Below are 14,024 nucleotides of genomic sequence, written 5' to 3' on the forward strand. Positions count from 1 at the left end.
TGCTTTGATTGATCTTCGACGATTCACTTAAGTATTATATTAAAGATTCGAAGCGTCGAATACGTTTCTCATTTACTTTTCACCGTTTCTTTTTTACAGCTTTGCGCGAAATCGAAGCGAACTCGAATCGTGTCGTCGCCTTTCCTTCTTTCCGTTCATTTTCTTCGTTACGGTCGAGCATGACACGAACGTTCAATTTGCCGTGATAACAATTATGACGCGATATCTGTTGTACGCGTACGTTCAAGAGATATCGAGGCAGCATAATTCCGTTGGGTGGCAGCAATGATCTCTTCCTTGCACGAAAATTCTTTGTTGCTTAACAAAAGAAAGGCAATACAATTCAGGTCGATGAATAAGAAGCATCTTATTTTCGAGGAAATCTGGTATATCTGAGCTCTAGAAAGAAAGAGAGAGAAAATACAGAGCGCGAGAGAGGGAGAGAGTAAGAGAGCGTGGACGAGTGAGAGAGTGTGAACGGAAAGCCTGCTAGAGAACAAAGTAAAAAAAGAAGAATGAGTACTAGAGACAGTTTGAACGAGAAAAAGTAAAACTATGAACCGAATAAAAAAGAAAAGAAAATCTAAAAAAAAATAAAAAAAAAATAAAAGAAATTAAAAGAGCCCTTTCTCCATTTTAAACGGGAGGGCACTTTCATCCACGGGCTGTGCTTAAAGTCACAGTATAATCAACTTCGTAGAGTTTACATTATAGGGTAAGAGATAGTCGATTACATTGTTACAAAACTACCTACCGTTTCTCTCTCCAGTAGGGAATTTTTTTAAAAAGGTTCTTTAGATAACGAAAGAAGGGGATAAAAGAAAAAAAAAAGATACAAACGACGCGAAGCTAGAGGTAAAATTAAGGCGTAGCGAGGCGGAATTATTAAAATACGACACGGGGGCACAGCCGTGGTACCCGCGTTCAGATTGATTATTAAGAAGACAAAAATTTATTGTGATAAAATTATAATGGTGATCGAAGAAAGTATTTCCGCAGAAAATACTAAAACGAAAAACAAAAAATATACAGGTTACAGTGAGGAAAATGGTATCGAACGTCTCGGGCGTTCACGGGGGTTGCACGTGTCGTCGAGACGCGTAACAGACAGACAGACAGATAAAAATACAAAAAATCCAGTTATGGTGAGTCGAGATAAAATAATTATACGCCGTCAGATCTGTCGGATAGGATGGACCGATCGATGATCCTCGTTTTCGATAATTAAACAGAAAAAAAAATACCAAAAACAAAAAAAAAATTAAAAAGAAAATACAAAGAAAAATCCTGTGTTGATCCTCCGGTGGTTTGAAGACGAGCTACGAGATTTTTGTAGCGTGGTTTAATAATTATGCGGATCGCGTGACGGAACGAGAAAAAGAGATTCTAGTAAATTGTACACACACGAGTCAATTCCAACGAGCATTTTCATGCCATTAAGCTTAAAGAATTATTAGTTGATAATGAATAAAAACAAGAGAGAAAACAAAAAATAAGGAACGGGAATGCGAACGAGAGAGGGAAGGATGCGAATGGGAAGAAAAACGAAGAAAGAGATAACAAATTCTTACACTCTTTTAATCATTGTTAATTAATTAATTAATCACGATCCTATTGATACTTAAAACGAGACGAGTAAAATAATAATAATAATAATAATGATAATTATTATTATATACACAAAACTATTATTATATTCATATTTTTGCTTATTACATACTTAAGAAAACTATTAAACGAGGGCTAGCGAGTATAGTACATTAACAAACAGACAAAAAAAAAACACAAAAAAAAAAGAGAGAAGAAGGGGGAAACGAGGCCGACGAAGAAAGGAGATCTCACCCTTAGGAATCGTTGTTTTTTCTTTTTCTAGTCTTTAGCGTCGGGCTTGCGCAACTTTGTGCGTGGCAATAAAATTTGGAAAATTTTACGCGCAAAGAATCGTGACTTTCCGAGAAAAAGCAGAACGATAGAAGGAATTTGTAGGTCCGTGCACGCCGAAACGAATCGGTTTCTTTCGAGAGCTTTCGAGATAATGGCCCGATCTCTATAAACGCGGAGCGGTCACGTCGCTTTTCCAGAACTTTTACCGAGGACAACGGTGTATCAAAAATATTAAGCACACAGTATTTTTCAGTCGCGATTAGGGACGGTCCTCTCCGATGGAAAAGTCGACGGCCGCTAAATGAAATATTTCAGAATTCCCCGTTAATTAATCTAGAATCGCATTAATTACCACGTATACCGAAATTATCGAGGGTACGGAAGAGGAAGAGGACGAACAAACCGAGATAAAGGGAAAGAAAAATACTCGAGAAAATGCATAAAAAATACTTATTAATTAAAAGACATCGCTAGGGTAGGCGCTTCGAGGATACATAAACTTTAAAAGTCACACTTAATACAAATTATTCTCAAAATATAAAAAAAGTTTAATAAGTAAAGAAATTTTTAAATCTACGTAAGAAAGCCAAGAGTCAAAGACGACTAGATGATAGGAGCCGCATGGCCTAACTGCTGCCACTTTAATTAATTAATTAATTAATTAAATAATTAATTATAACTTTATTACTACTTAATTAAACTCGATACAGATGAGAAAAACAAATATGTCATGCCACTTTTCAAACTAAACTTTCTAGATGCAGAGACGAATCAGTAGGTATAGAGGACTATTCAATGAAAACTTCTCTTCTAATTGGGAATGATTGATTCGCGCTATAGATTCGAATATTTCCAATTGTCCAATTCTCCAAGAAGAATCGCACGAGATATATACGCGTGTAAGATGTCGCGTTATAAATCAACACGACTCCCTTGTTTTAAGAAAAAAAGAAAAAAAAAAATTATTATAGATTTTTACGATATCATTCCGCCGAACGATTAACGAATAGGAAGAAAAAAAGAAACTTATCGGACGAAAAGTTCGAACGATACGATCTGTCTACTTTTTCGTTTGTTCATGGTTTCGATGGGTCATGTTGATGTATCGCGAGGCATCCTGTAGGACGTTTGTATCACGATGTCGAAAAGGTCGAAACGATCGGATATCGGTGCCTAGCTCATGTTCTACTCACTGTTCCTTGATTAAGACGACGGTCACTTTGTACCTGCTTGCTGCCTGCCTGGCCCGTGCGTTACATAAACATATTTCTAGTCTTATCGAGGTATCAAACGCTCTGTATTATTACTCGATAATAACGTCCAAGCATGTCGCGTACTTTCGTTGTGATAATCCGGATGGCGTGGTGTCCCGACCTCTCGCGTCGTCTAAATGCGATTTTTCTACACGATATCGAGGAAGCGTAACGCCGATTAATTATTTGTTAAATCCCATTCGATTTCGCGAAGAGCGACTATCCCGGAAGGTTGATGGTTTCGACAGCTGTTTCGACATCTACATCCAGCCGACGTTATTCGCGTTCGAACATTCGCTAAAAAATCGAGTCGATTTTCCCTTTTCGACCTCGTCGTCGATCAAACAAACGGGAGGAAGGAATTCCTGATAAATTCGCGAAGAGAATCTGTTCGTATTCTCGAAGGGAATCTCGTCTATTTTCGCGCGAATCTTCGAACGATGGCGGCAATAATTTAAACAGATTCGTGCTACTTTTAGTGGAAACGAATAATGGTAATAAAGGCTCCATCTCTTGTAATATTTTTATTATCGCAAACGTAATATTACATTATTAAATTATATTAAATAAAGGATTACGCCACTGTTTATTATTTATTGACTAACGTTCAACTAATATTGTAAATAATAACGAAAATATTTTATCTATATTTCCGATCCGGGGTGCGTTGGGCTGGGGCAGCGTATTACCTCTTGTCCGCCCTTTGTGGTGATCCAACGGATCTCCATACGCCCACCCCCTATTGTTACACCATTTCATCATTGCATTTAATAAATTATATATTTATTGACTCACTTACCTTTTGACTTACCCCCCTGTTTGTTTCTCTATTCTAGCTCTAGGCAAACGTCCAAGTCACGACAACGAATCGTCCTAATTTTCCAGGGGGTGGTTTACCGGAACGAGGTCGTCGTTGGATCGCTAAAAGGTGACTTTCTCTTTCATTTTCTTTTCTCTTATCGTTTCGACTTTCCGTAAGAACAAAGGGGTTCGAACAAACTACATACTCTGTTTCTCCATTTTTGTTTAATTTTTCTTTCTTCCGCAACAATTTATTTAAAGCATACAAACGGTACAAACTGTATTGTTGTCACTTTGAGTATAAATTAAATTAAGTTACGCGGATATGATGTGCGCACGAGGAAGGTAACAGAGCGAGGGAGGGGGTACGACGAGAGAGAGAAGACTAGATAAACGATGTACGTTTTCGTTGAACCACCGACGTCCAAGAGTTTCTTTGCTCGACGAGTTACATCATCGAGATAAATCGCAAAAGGGAGGTAAGTTCCGATCGATAGCGAGCAGACGAATAATCCCTCTCCCCTTCGGTGACAATAGCTTCCATGGTCTGTAATCAAAGGGCTTCCCCTGCGAGAATATTAGCTCAACACAACACGCCTATGTTAATTCCTAACGAAGCAAGCGGTTAACGTTTCAACCCCCGAAACGATGCTCGATTTCATTTTTTTCGTTTCCACGCGATATTGTCCGTCCACTCGGAAAGCCCGTTCTCGTATCGATGTACGGACCACGACGTTGTTCTAATTACGCGTACGTTAGAAAGAACCTTGAGAAATGCTGTATCGATTTTAAAGCTCCTTGAGATCGCTCGACGTCCCTGGTCGACGAAAAGAAGGGTAGAAAGAAAGACGGGTGAGAAAGGGAAACAGGCAGACAGACAGAAACGTATCAGAAAACTTGGACGCGGTGATTCTCGCGATCGCAGACGACGATATTACCGGTCGACGTGACAGCAACACCCTCTAGGCCCTTGAATTCGCCGTCGCCGCTACCCCAGCCGCCGAAACTCTTGAGGTACGCGCCCTCTGGGCTAAATATCTGTATCCTGTTGTTACCGGAATCGGCGACCACGATGTAGCCCTGGTCGTCGACAGCGACGCCCCGGGGAAACTTGAACTGACCCTCGTCGGAGCCCTCGGATCCGAAGGAGGTCAGCACACGGCCGTTCACGTCGAAAATCTGTATACGGTGGTTGTTCCCGTCGCTCACGATCACGCGGTTAGTGTTGCTCACCGCGATGTAATGAGGATGCTCCAATTGCCCACGTCCGCTTCCGCACGAACCAAATTTCCCCACGAACGTACCGTCCGATTGAAATACCTGCGAAAACAGATGCTTTTAGACCGATTACCGGCGAAACCACGGCTGCGGGGGATTATGGCTTTCGTTTGTTACACGGGCATAACCTGCGATTCTGTTTGCAGTATTCTCTACTTATCTGGAATTCGGGGATTTGGGAATCAGGGAATTTGGAAATTTTCCACCCTGATCCCCATCTAGTTACGCCAAAGTATACGGGGGGGTTTAGGTTGCTTAGCGTGTCCATCTTTGCGATTCGTATTAACGTGACACGGTGTTAGATTATCTTTAGTTATATACATTTGTGTCGTTGGGATCCCATGAACGCGATTACGGGCGTAACGATCGAAGCGGTGCATTGTGAACAGATATCGAGTATCCGTCGTGTTTAACTCATGGACAGAAATTGTTAACGTGTACGTACGATCGATTCGTTGCAAGTGTTTAGCACTGAAAGGGGTTAAACGATACTAAGGAATGATGGTTTTTCACTGAATTGTTCTGCCTTCGTACATCACTTACGCTTCGTTCATTGCCGAATACGTTACTTCTTCTTACTAACTCGAACGGTTTCTGATGGTCGGGCTCGCTTGTTGCAACGATGTTCAAGGGTTCAAACAAAGAATCACCTTTAGAATTAACTGTTTATTGCAGAAAAAAGTTCATACGTTTATTCAGGATCAACTGTACACAATTGAGGTACACATACAGCGAGGACTGAAGGGGGGTTAAAGAACACTGAAAACTAACATCGTATCTAAATATCAATAATCGTATGTTCCATTATACAATCGATAGCGTCAGAAGCAAAGATACGTGGCGCGATGCAGATCCATCCGCAGGGACGAGCGTTGTTTTCTGTGCGTACGATTTCGCGAACGGTATCGTAACGAAAATAAAGATAAATAACAGTATCGCGATAACACGTACCTGTACGCGATGGTTCTCTTTATCGCACACATAAATAAATCCAAGAGCATCCGTGGTGATTCCCCAAGGATAATTAAATCGACCGTCTGCGGTTCCTTGGGAGCCAAACGCTCTCAGAAAACGACCGGAAGGATCGAGAACCTGTATTCGGTGGTTGTAACGATCCGCGATGATATATTGCCCGATCCTGTTCACGGCCACCCCGGCGAGGCAATCGAATTCACCCTCACCGCTTCCGTATGTTCCGAACTCCTTCATGAAGTTCCCGTTACAGTCAAATACCTGCAAATTCAAACGTTCCTCGTTAACCGGATCGTCCGTCGATAAACGTTTATAATTTCGCTCGTTCCCAGCATCGTTCTATCAATATATCCCGTCTCGGGGATTTCGAACTTCGATAATGTGTAACTTTCGAATCGGGGATTTAGGGATTTGGAGGCACGGAACTTTGGGTTTAGGGATTTGGGGATTTGAGCCACGTGAAAATTTGGATTTTTCTGCATTAGAGGATTTGAGTTTGGAGATTTAGGGGTATGGCCACTCGGGGATTTGATAACGTGCAAATTTACGGATTTGGGGATTTAGGCAGTCGAGAGTTTGGGAATTTGGGATTGATTCTCCTTAACACAAATGCGAAATTTCCCATACTATCTCGAACCCTTTCTCTAAAATACGATGACACCCAGTTATAAGATATCGTATAATTACTTGAACACGATGGTTAGAGCTGTCGGCCACGACGATGGTGTTGTCCGGGCCAACCGCTAGGCCTCTCGGCCAAGTAAAGCATCCGGCTTCGCTCCCCCGCATCCCAAACTTGAACAGCTGCCGCCGCTTCAGCAAGTAGTGACTCCTCCGGCCATTACTGTCACAATTCAACATTATCATTTCAAAATATCCTATCAAATCTTTAAGCAATAACTCACCTAGTGGAGGAACCTGCTGCCGCGGGTATAACGGGAGCTGCTGTAGGGGACGTGGGGGAGCCTGACGGGTTTTTTTGATCGTCGTCAGAAGATTCGAAGGATGTTTGACCAGTGTGCCTCAATGGTAGGCCCAGCGATAACCTCCTCGAGGTTGCGCTGCTGCTGAAAAATCCAATATTTTGATCAAGACGTTTATGAAACTTTATGTCACTCTTAGATTATCGATTTCATCTTCGGATCATATGATAGGAAAGGTCCCTTGAAGACCAACCCGATATCCCCGTCCTTACCTCGATGATGGAATAGTCGAGGTAGACGACGAAGGCTCCTTGTCCTTGGCGTTACGATTCCCGTACTTATTCTTCAGGTACCGTGCCCAAGAGCTCAAAGCGGCACCATCTTTCTCGGTTCCTGGTCTATCGCGCTCTGGACTTGGCTCTCTAGACTTGAGAGCATGAGTGCTCCGACTTCTGGCCAGCTCAGAGCCGGCTCCGTACTTGGCTGCCAAATAAGCGTTCGGCGACTGGGTCGTCGGAGAGGGTGGCTCCTCGTCGAGGTCGAGGTCATCGCCGCCGAAGTTGTGCGAGCTTCTGGACCGAGCTAGTCGTTGTTTTCTTTCCTTCAACGCCGCGTACCGTGACCTCGTTGACAGAGGCGACTCGACCTCGGTGTCCACGTCTCGATCTCGTTCTCTCTCCCGTTCTCTTTCTCTTTCCCGCTCTCGTTCTCTTTCTCGATCCCTCTCTCGTTCCCTCTCTCGTTCCCGTTCCCGCTCTCTCTCCCGTTCTCTCTCCCGTTCCCGTTCTCGTTCCCGTTCCCGTTCCCGCTCCCGATTCGCCATCATGGCCGCCTGGCTCCTGCTCTTGTTCAGAAACCTGCAACATTTCGGAACGAAGGTTTTCTCGTTCAGATGTTCCGGTTAATCTAGAAGCTCGGTTACTTGGTGATTAACTGGGAAAACTCGTGTAGCCCGTCGAAACACGAGAGGTTATCGATCATTATAGATTACGGGAGATGGTTGATCGCGTGGTTGACAAGCGACCGATTCGTACTTCGTCGGGTTGGGCTGATCAAAGTTACTTTGTTATCTGTAGCCAAGTGCAGACACAAGCTGAAGCTCGAGTTCTCTGTTCTGAAAGCTGATGGCTTTGTCACGGTCGTATGTTTGTCGATTGCCCGATCTCGACGAGATCATTTCGTAGCCGATAATCATACGTACGTACTGTTTGTTTTTCGAGACGCGTAATACGTTGAACCGTTAGTTTAATCATTGTATCGTGGGAAACCATGGCAATTAATCACAACATCGTGTATGTACATCTGATCCGCAATCACGGCCCTGTATCCTTGACGCACGAGTAGTGAAAATGGATGTGTAATCTGCCGCGTTATATATCAATCTGTACCGCACGCTTGATACGTCGCTTCTTTATCGCTGCCTCCATAAACTCTGCGAAGTTGAGAGGAACGGACATGCTGTATCGCCGAAAGCAATTTCGCTTCGCAGATAGCGTATCTTTATCGTTTTTAATTACCGGCTCTTTTCCCATCGTCACCGCGTACCGCGTTCCCTCCAAACTATTCGCCAGCAATCACGATTTTTCGATAAGTTTCTAATCGAATTATTCGCTGCGAGTAATCGCGAATTTTCGAATACTTCGCGAAAGCTTTCCAAAGTGTCCTCGAAACATCGTTCTTTAAAAGCACGTTTATCCTCGAAGTTCCTGCTCAGCGATAAACGTTCCTTTTTAATATTCGTCGATAAATATCGAAAGAAGTTGCAGCATTCGTCGATCGTAAAATTTTACAACCGTCGGCGAACTCCATGTACATATATTTTTCTGGTTTTTCTCGTAAACTTTCAATCACGCCACGCCGATATTTTGGCTCTACCGCGAATTTACCGCGAATTCGAGTTCGGAAAAAACATTTAAACGACTCCGGTTATGAATGCTCGAATGTGCTGAATTTGCATTCGCGGTTTCGCGGAAAGTTCCGCGCGATGCGCCCCGAAATTCCGCACGATTTTCGATTCGACCCCGGTTAATGGATCCTCCACGGTAAAACGTATCGGAATAACATCCGTGTTTCCAGTCAAGTAGACTACAGACCGATATAGCTCCACTGACTATCTGAGCTGCCGCGGATATTTTAAGTAACAAACGCGCTATATTTAAACCTTTTACTGCATGCCTCACGGCTTTCCGTGTGCATGCACAATGCGGTCACATTAGTTCCGTATGCGATATCTCCCGGCTATCCTTTCCCGTTGGCGACGTATCGTTAAGTTCATTAGAGAAGCTCGGAGAAACGAAAGACCAATAATCGCAAGTCAATCGAGGATTCGTTGCTGCTCAGCTGCTCAAAACCGTTGTTAAAAATCTTTATTAATATGCGAACGACTCTTCTTTTTTAAACAAGCGAATGTTTCGTATGTTGGACAATCTCAATATGGAGATCTGGGGATCTTGAAGAATCCACAGATTCGGAAATGTGGGGTGTCGAAGACTTAGGAATCTCGTGATCTAAGAATTTGTGGGTGGAGGAACATGGGAATGTGGAGATTTGGACATGCAGGGATTTGGGGATGCAGGGACTTATGCAGAGATTTGGGGATGAATTTTTGAAATGTAAATATCTGAGAATCTAGAAATACAAAAATGGGAATTTAGGTAAAACAGGAGAATCTAGAAGTTTGATCTAAAGATGCTGAAATTTGAAAATAAATGATCCAAAGATCGAATTGTGTATTTAAGAATTTAGCAAATATAGGTATGTGGAGTAGGAATCTAATAATATGCGGACCTAGATTTGTAGGCGCAAAATACAGGAATTTAGGAACAGATGATAAATATATCTCGATGTAACACACACACACATGTCTCGGTGTTACAGCTTGGAAGATTCGCGTCTCCGTTTCAAGCCTACACTTTCAAATGTTCGCACAGCACACGATACCTTAATCGTGATCCGAGCCTCATCCTACGCGTCGATCGATTTTATTCTCTGTGATTTTACCTTCTCCTCGGAACGTTACGTGTTCGTCGACTACGCTGTAAGTTCGTGGTCGTGAGCGTGCGTGCATCTTGAGGTGGTGCAACAGAGGTCACAGAGGTGGTTTTAAGTTCGAAAGAAAGCTGTATCTCGTCGAGGATCGCGTGTAACGAAAAATACGGATTCCGCTTAATGGATCGACTGTGAGTAAAACGTTCAATCTGTTAGTGCAATAAATAAAGATGCATTTTGGTCGTTTTCCAGAAGTCTTTTGCGTGTACTCCGTCAACGAATTTTTGGGACAACATATTATCATACAAACGAGTAACAAAGATGGGAAATAAAGATTATTAAAAAAAAAATACGACTCGAGATATTCGAGAGACAAATAGACAAAATTACATATTACAAGAACAGAAAAGAATTTACAAGGCAGGTACTCTGTTCCGTTGTTTGGTACTACTATCGTCGAACTTAGGACAAGTTGAAAGGGAAATAAATAATACGAGTTATCACAAAGAAATGCAGTTTATTTACCACACCAACAAACTGACGCAAGGCCTATTCGCTAGGAGAAAAAAAGAGTACAAAAAACTTAATGATATGAAAGGTGGGCAGTGGCGGGAACGGCTTGTCACGCGTCACGTTTCACGCGCGAGAATCGTACCGCCTGATATGCCATTCACGCGACCATGCTCTTAAATGGGAACGATTCAGAAGCGTTTTTTTTCTTTTCATTCAACTCGGCATGGACTTTCAAGCTGCTCTCGGTAGGACGGTCATTTCTCACTACACTTTGTTCTCTTATGTCCCGTAGTCTAACACGGGGTGATTTCCACCCCTCTCTCGTTTACGAAGCTACGATACTTGAGCAATGCGGGGACGCGTGTCGCGGCTGATCAACGTAAAAACAAAGAAAAAAAAAAAAAAGGAACAGAAAATAATTACGCTTATTACGATCGTACGTACGATTATCACAATGTATAAAATGCAAGTATTCATCATACAATAATTGCGTGAATTAGCGAACTCTACCGGCTATATACTGTCCGTTTTAGTAATTGCCACTCGGTGCACGGATGTTGGTAAAGATTAAAGAACCAAAGATCCGAAACAGCAGTTTCGCGGCGTAAAACAAAGCGAAAATGGTAAATCACCCGACTCCAAATAAAACGTCGAACGACATAAGCGCTAAAGAATTCGATTCTTATACTTCTCATTCGCGTTTTCAAACAAACAACCCACTGATGCTTTCTCGAGAAAAATGCGAAAAACGAGCGAACGTCTGGGAAGATGAAAATAATGAGGCAAAAAGGAGGACAGAAACTGCTGCGTCGGATCTTTGCTATCGGGGTAGAGGTGTGACTATCGATACCGTTATCGATAATATCGAAACGCTGTCGATAATATCGTTAAGATGTCGTTAAGACGATTAGCTGAGGTGATCAGTATCGCGATCTGATTCTTTTTCAAAGAATCTGTTTTAGAAAGTTATTCACTTAGGCTTCCATTACTCAGCTGTGCGACACTATACGTGACCTTAATTACAATACATCTAAATGATAGCATGCAGATTTTAATAAGAAAGTGCAAAATGTGGAATACTGAGAAATTGCAAACTTGTATGAATTCGAGAAACATATATGTACACGTGTGTGATATATAATTTAGAGTGTACTTATAATAATGAAATTATTACGCGTCGCGTATTTAAAGTTCAACGACACCTCTATCTACTCGTCTCCGCGAACATCTGAAGGATATCGTCGGCGTACCGTTAAGTATCGATAAGGTATCGACAAGATATCGACGCTCGATAGCGACACCTCTATATCGAGGCAGTCTCGTCTGTTTCCGTGAGAGTAGTCTGCAGTCTTTCACGACAAACACCGACGAACAACGAAAAAAAAGATATGTAAGAAACGAACAGAAGGCGTGGACGTATAATAATATACACGTGTGAAAGGAGGCACAGGGTATACGTGTAATACGAGTTATAGGAACAGATTGATTAGAACGCTGTAACACAGTACGGACACACAGAAAACGGTGGTTACCATTTGCATCGGTATAGTGATATTGACACCAGGCGTGTCCTCGTGCTCGTTGGAACTTTCGGTCTCTTTCGATTGGGTAGCGTTCGCGACTAATGCACCGTTCTCAATGCTAGTTCTCGTTACGAGGTCGGTCGTTTGGGAACGAATCGTGCTCGTCTCGTCCGTGTTTTCATTCTCCGCGTTTTTGTCGCCGGACGCGTCGTTCATCTTGTTCAGTATCACCCATCCGTTCTCGTCGATGTTCCACGCGTTATCGGTCGTCACTTTCGAATCTTTATCACGTACCCTGTGTTTGTTCCTGCTCGTTGATACCGGCGTTGTAGCGTCGTTCGACATCTTGTCCACGGTTTCTCTCCTCCGAGCGTCGTCCGCGTTCCTCTCCGGCATCTCTCGACGTTCCGCGTTCTCCGCCGGCGAAGTGGCTCTGTCGGATTCGTTCTCGGACTCGTCAGACACCAACCATCCGTTCTTACCGATGCTGCTCTGCCTGTACACTCGACTCCTCGACGAATTCTGCGACGATCCCGACATGCTCAATCTCCTGCCGTTCTCCTCGTCGTTGCTCTCGTGGCCCGTTTCCCGCTCGCGCTCCGTCGACTCGATATTCGACGCGGAGTCGCGTTGATCGATCGGTTTCGAACTTTCCGAAATTCTCTGAGGACTTTCCGGCTGTAGATCTTGATCGGTGATCACCCATCCGTTATCGTCGAACAGTTCCTCGATACTTTTCTCCTCGAGGATCGAAGAACTTCGACGTTTCACGTTGTCGTATCGATCCAGGCTGTTATAATTATTCTCGGAAGGAGGGTTCGTCGGTGAATTCGAAACGGTGCTGTCGTCGTCGCTATCCGAATCGGTCGACTCTTCTTCCGAATCGTCGCTTTTGCCCTCGGAGGTTGGACCGTCATTCTGTTTCTCCGTATTCTCAGTCTTCTTCTTTATGTTACTGTTCTCGTCTCGGGACTCGTCTTCTTCCTCGTCGGTCTCCTCGTCGCTTCCGGAACTGCTCCCCGTGTCACTGGCAATGTTCGATTCGTCGCGAGATTTCCTCTCATCGGGCGTTTCTCGCGAGTCATCCGGAGGACTCGAGGTTCGAGTATCCGGGAGCGATGGGTCAGCGGGACGAGCCAGCGATCCTCGTCGATCGTTGCTCGCGAATAACGAAGAGCTCACGTCGTTCCCCGAACGACCTTCCATTAACGGGTCTTCGTTGACCTCGCTGCGGTTCTCTACTCGACTATCGTAACCGCTACCTTCGAGACTTTCGAATTTAGTCGCGGAGGAGGAGGAGGGTGATGAGGTGATCGTGTCGTCGGTGTCCGTACTACCGTCCGTGTGGGTTCGTTTGTTCGACTGCGGTTTAACCTTCGTTCCGTCCGCACCGTAAATATCGTAATCCGCGTTCGTAGCCGCGATTTCCGAATCCTCGACACGATCGGTTGACACGATCATCGGTTCATCGTGCCCGTCACTAAACGTCCTAAAACGATTACGCTCGTGGGGGTTACTGGAATTAGAACTGGCCTGATGATGAGTCTGACCGTGATCTACGTGTGCTACGAACCTGCTGGTGTAGCCGGCCGGTGCTGTCGCGGCGCCGCCCGTCGTCGTCGTCGTCGTCGCTGTCGGGCTCGTCACCGAGTGCGCGGGACTTCCTCTAGGCGACGAATACCTGAGACACCAGTCATTCCCTCGATATTCTGCATTGATCTCACTCTTTTTGCAAACGCGACCGAATTCGGGTTATTCTCGAATCGACCCACTTTTAACTCTGACCCGCTTCAAAACTCGCGACGCGTTTCGAAACACGTACGATGTCGCGCGAAAGATTGCGGCTAATCATCGAAAATTACCGGCAATTCCGTTATTGATGGCCGTTC

General features: G+C 43.9%; 2 protein-coding genes across 20 annotated transcripts in view; one reads left to right on the forward strand and one right to left on the reverse strand.

Moving 5' to 3' along the window:
* Nucleotides 1-14,024, forward strand: part of Camta (Calmodulin-binding transcription activator) — a 111,641-nt gene that overhangs the window by 37,418 nt on the left and 60,199 nt on the right. For all 10 annotated transcript variants that reach the window (XR_013038626.1, XR_013038628.1, XR_013038627.1 and 7 more), the window contains one exon: nt 3,974-4,065. Coding sequence is in view for 7 of the 10 variants with exons in the window: in XM_076533111.1 (XP_076389226.1) it covers nt 3,974-4,065 (92 nt within the window). In the remaining 3 variants the exon portion in view is untranslated. The remainder of the gene's footprint in view (nt 1-3,973; nt 4,066-14,024) is intronic.
* Nucleotides 4,145-14,024, reverse strand: part of tn (tripartite motif containing protein thin) — a 54,667-nt gene continuing 44,787 nt past the window's right edge. For 6 of the 10 annotated variants that reach the window (XM_076533124.1, XM_076533121.1, XM_076533122.1 and 3 more), the window contains 3 exons: nt 13,709-13,816; nt 12,145-13,624; nt 7,519-7,968 (listed from right to left, as the gene is read on the reverse strand). In XM_076533124.1, coding sequence (XP_076389239.1) covers nt 7,657-7,968; nt 12,145-13,624; nt 13,709-13,816 — 1,900 coding nt within the window. In that variant the 3' untranslated portion in view covers nt 7,519-7,656. Of the gene's footprint in view, nt 5,259-6,167; nt 6,450-6,875; nt 7,033-7,093; nt 7,256-7,383; nt 7,969-12,144; nt 13,625-13,708; nt 13,817-14,024 lie in introns of those variants that run through there. The other 4 variants (XM_076533128.1, XM_076533127.1, XM_076533129.1 and 1 more) reach the window with 4 other exon arrangements.

Source organism: Megachile rotundata, chromosome 6 (genome assembly GCF_050947335.1).
Source record: "Megachile rotundata isolate GNS110a chromosome 6, iyMegRotu1, whole genome shotgun sequence".
NCBI classification, from domain to species: domain Eukaryota; kingdom Metazoa; phylum Arthropoda; class Insecta; order Hymenoptera; family Megachilidae; genus Megachile; species Megachile rotundata.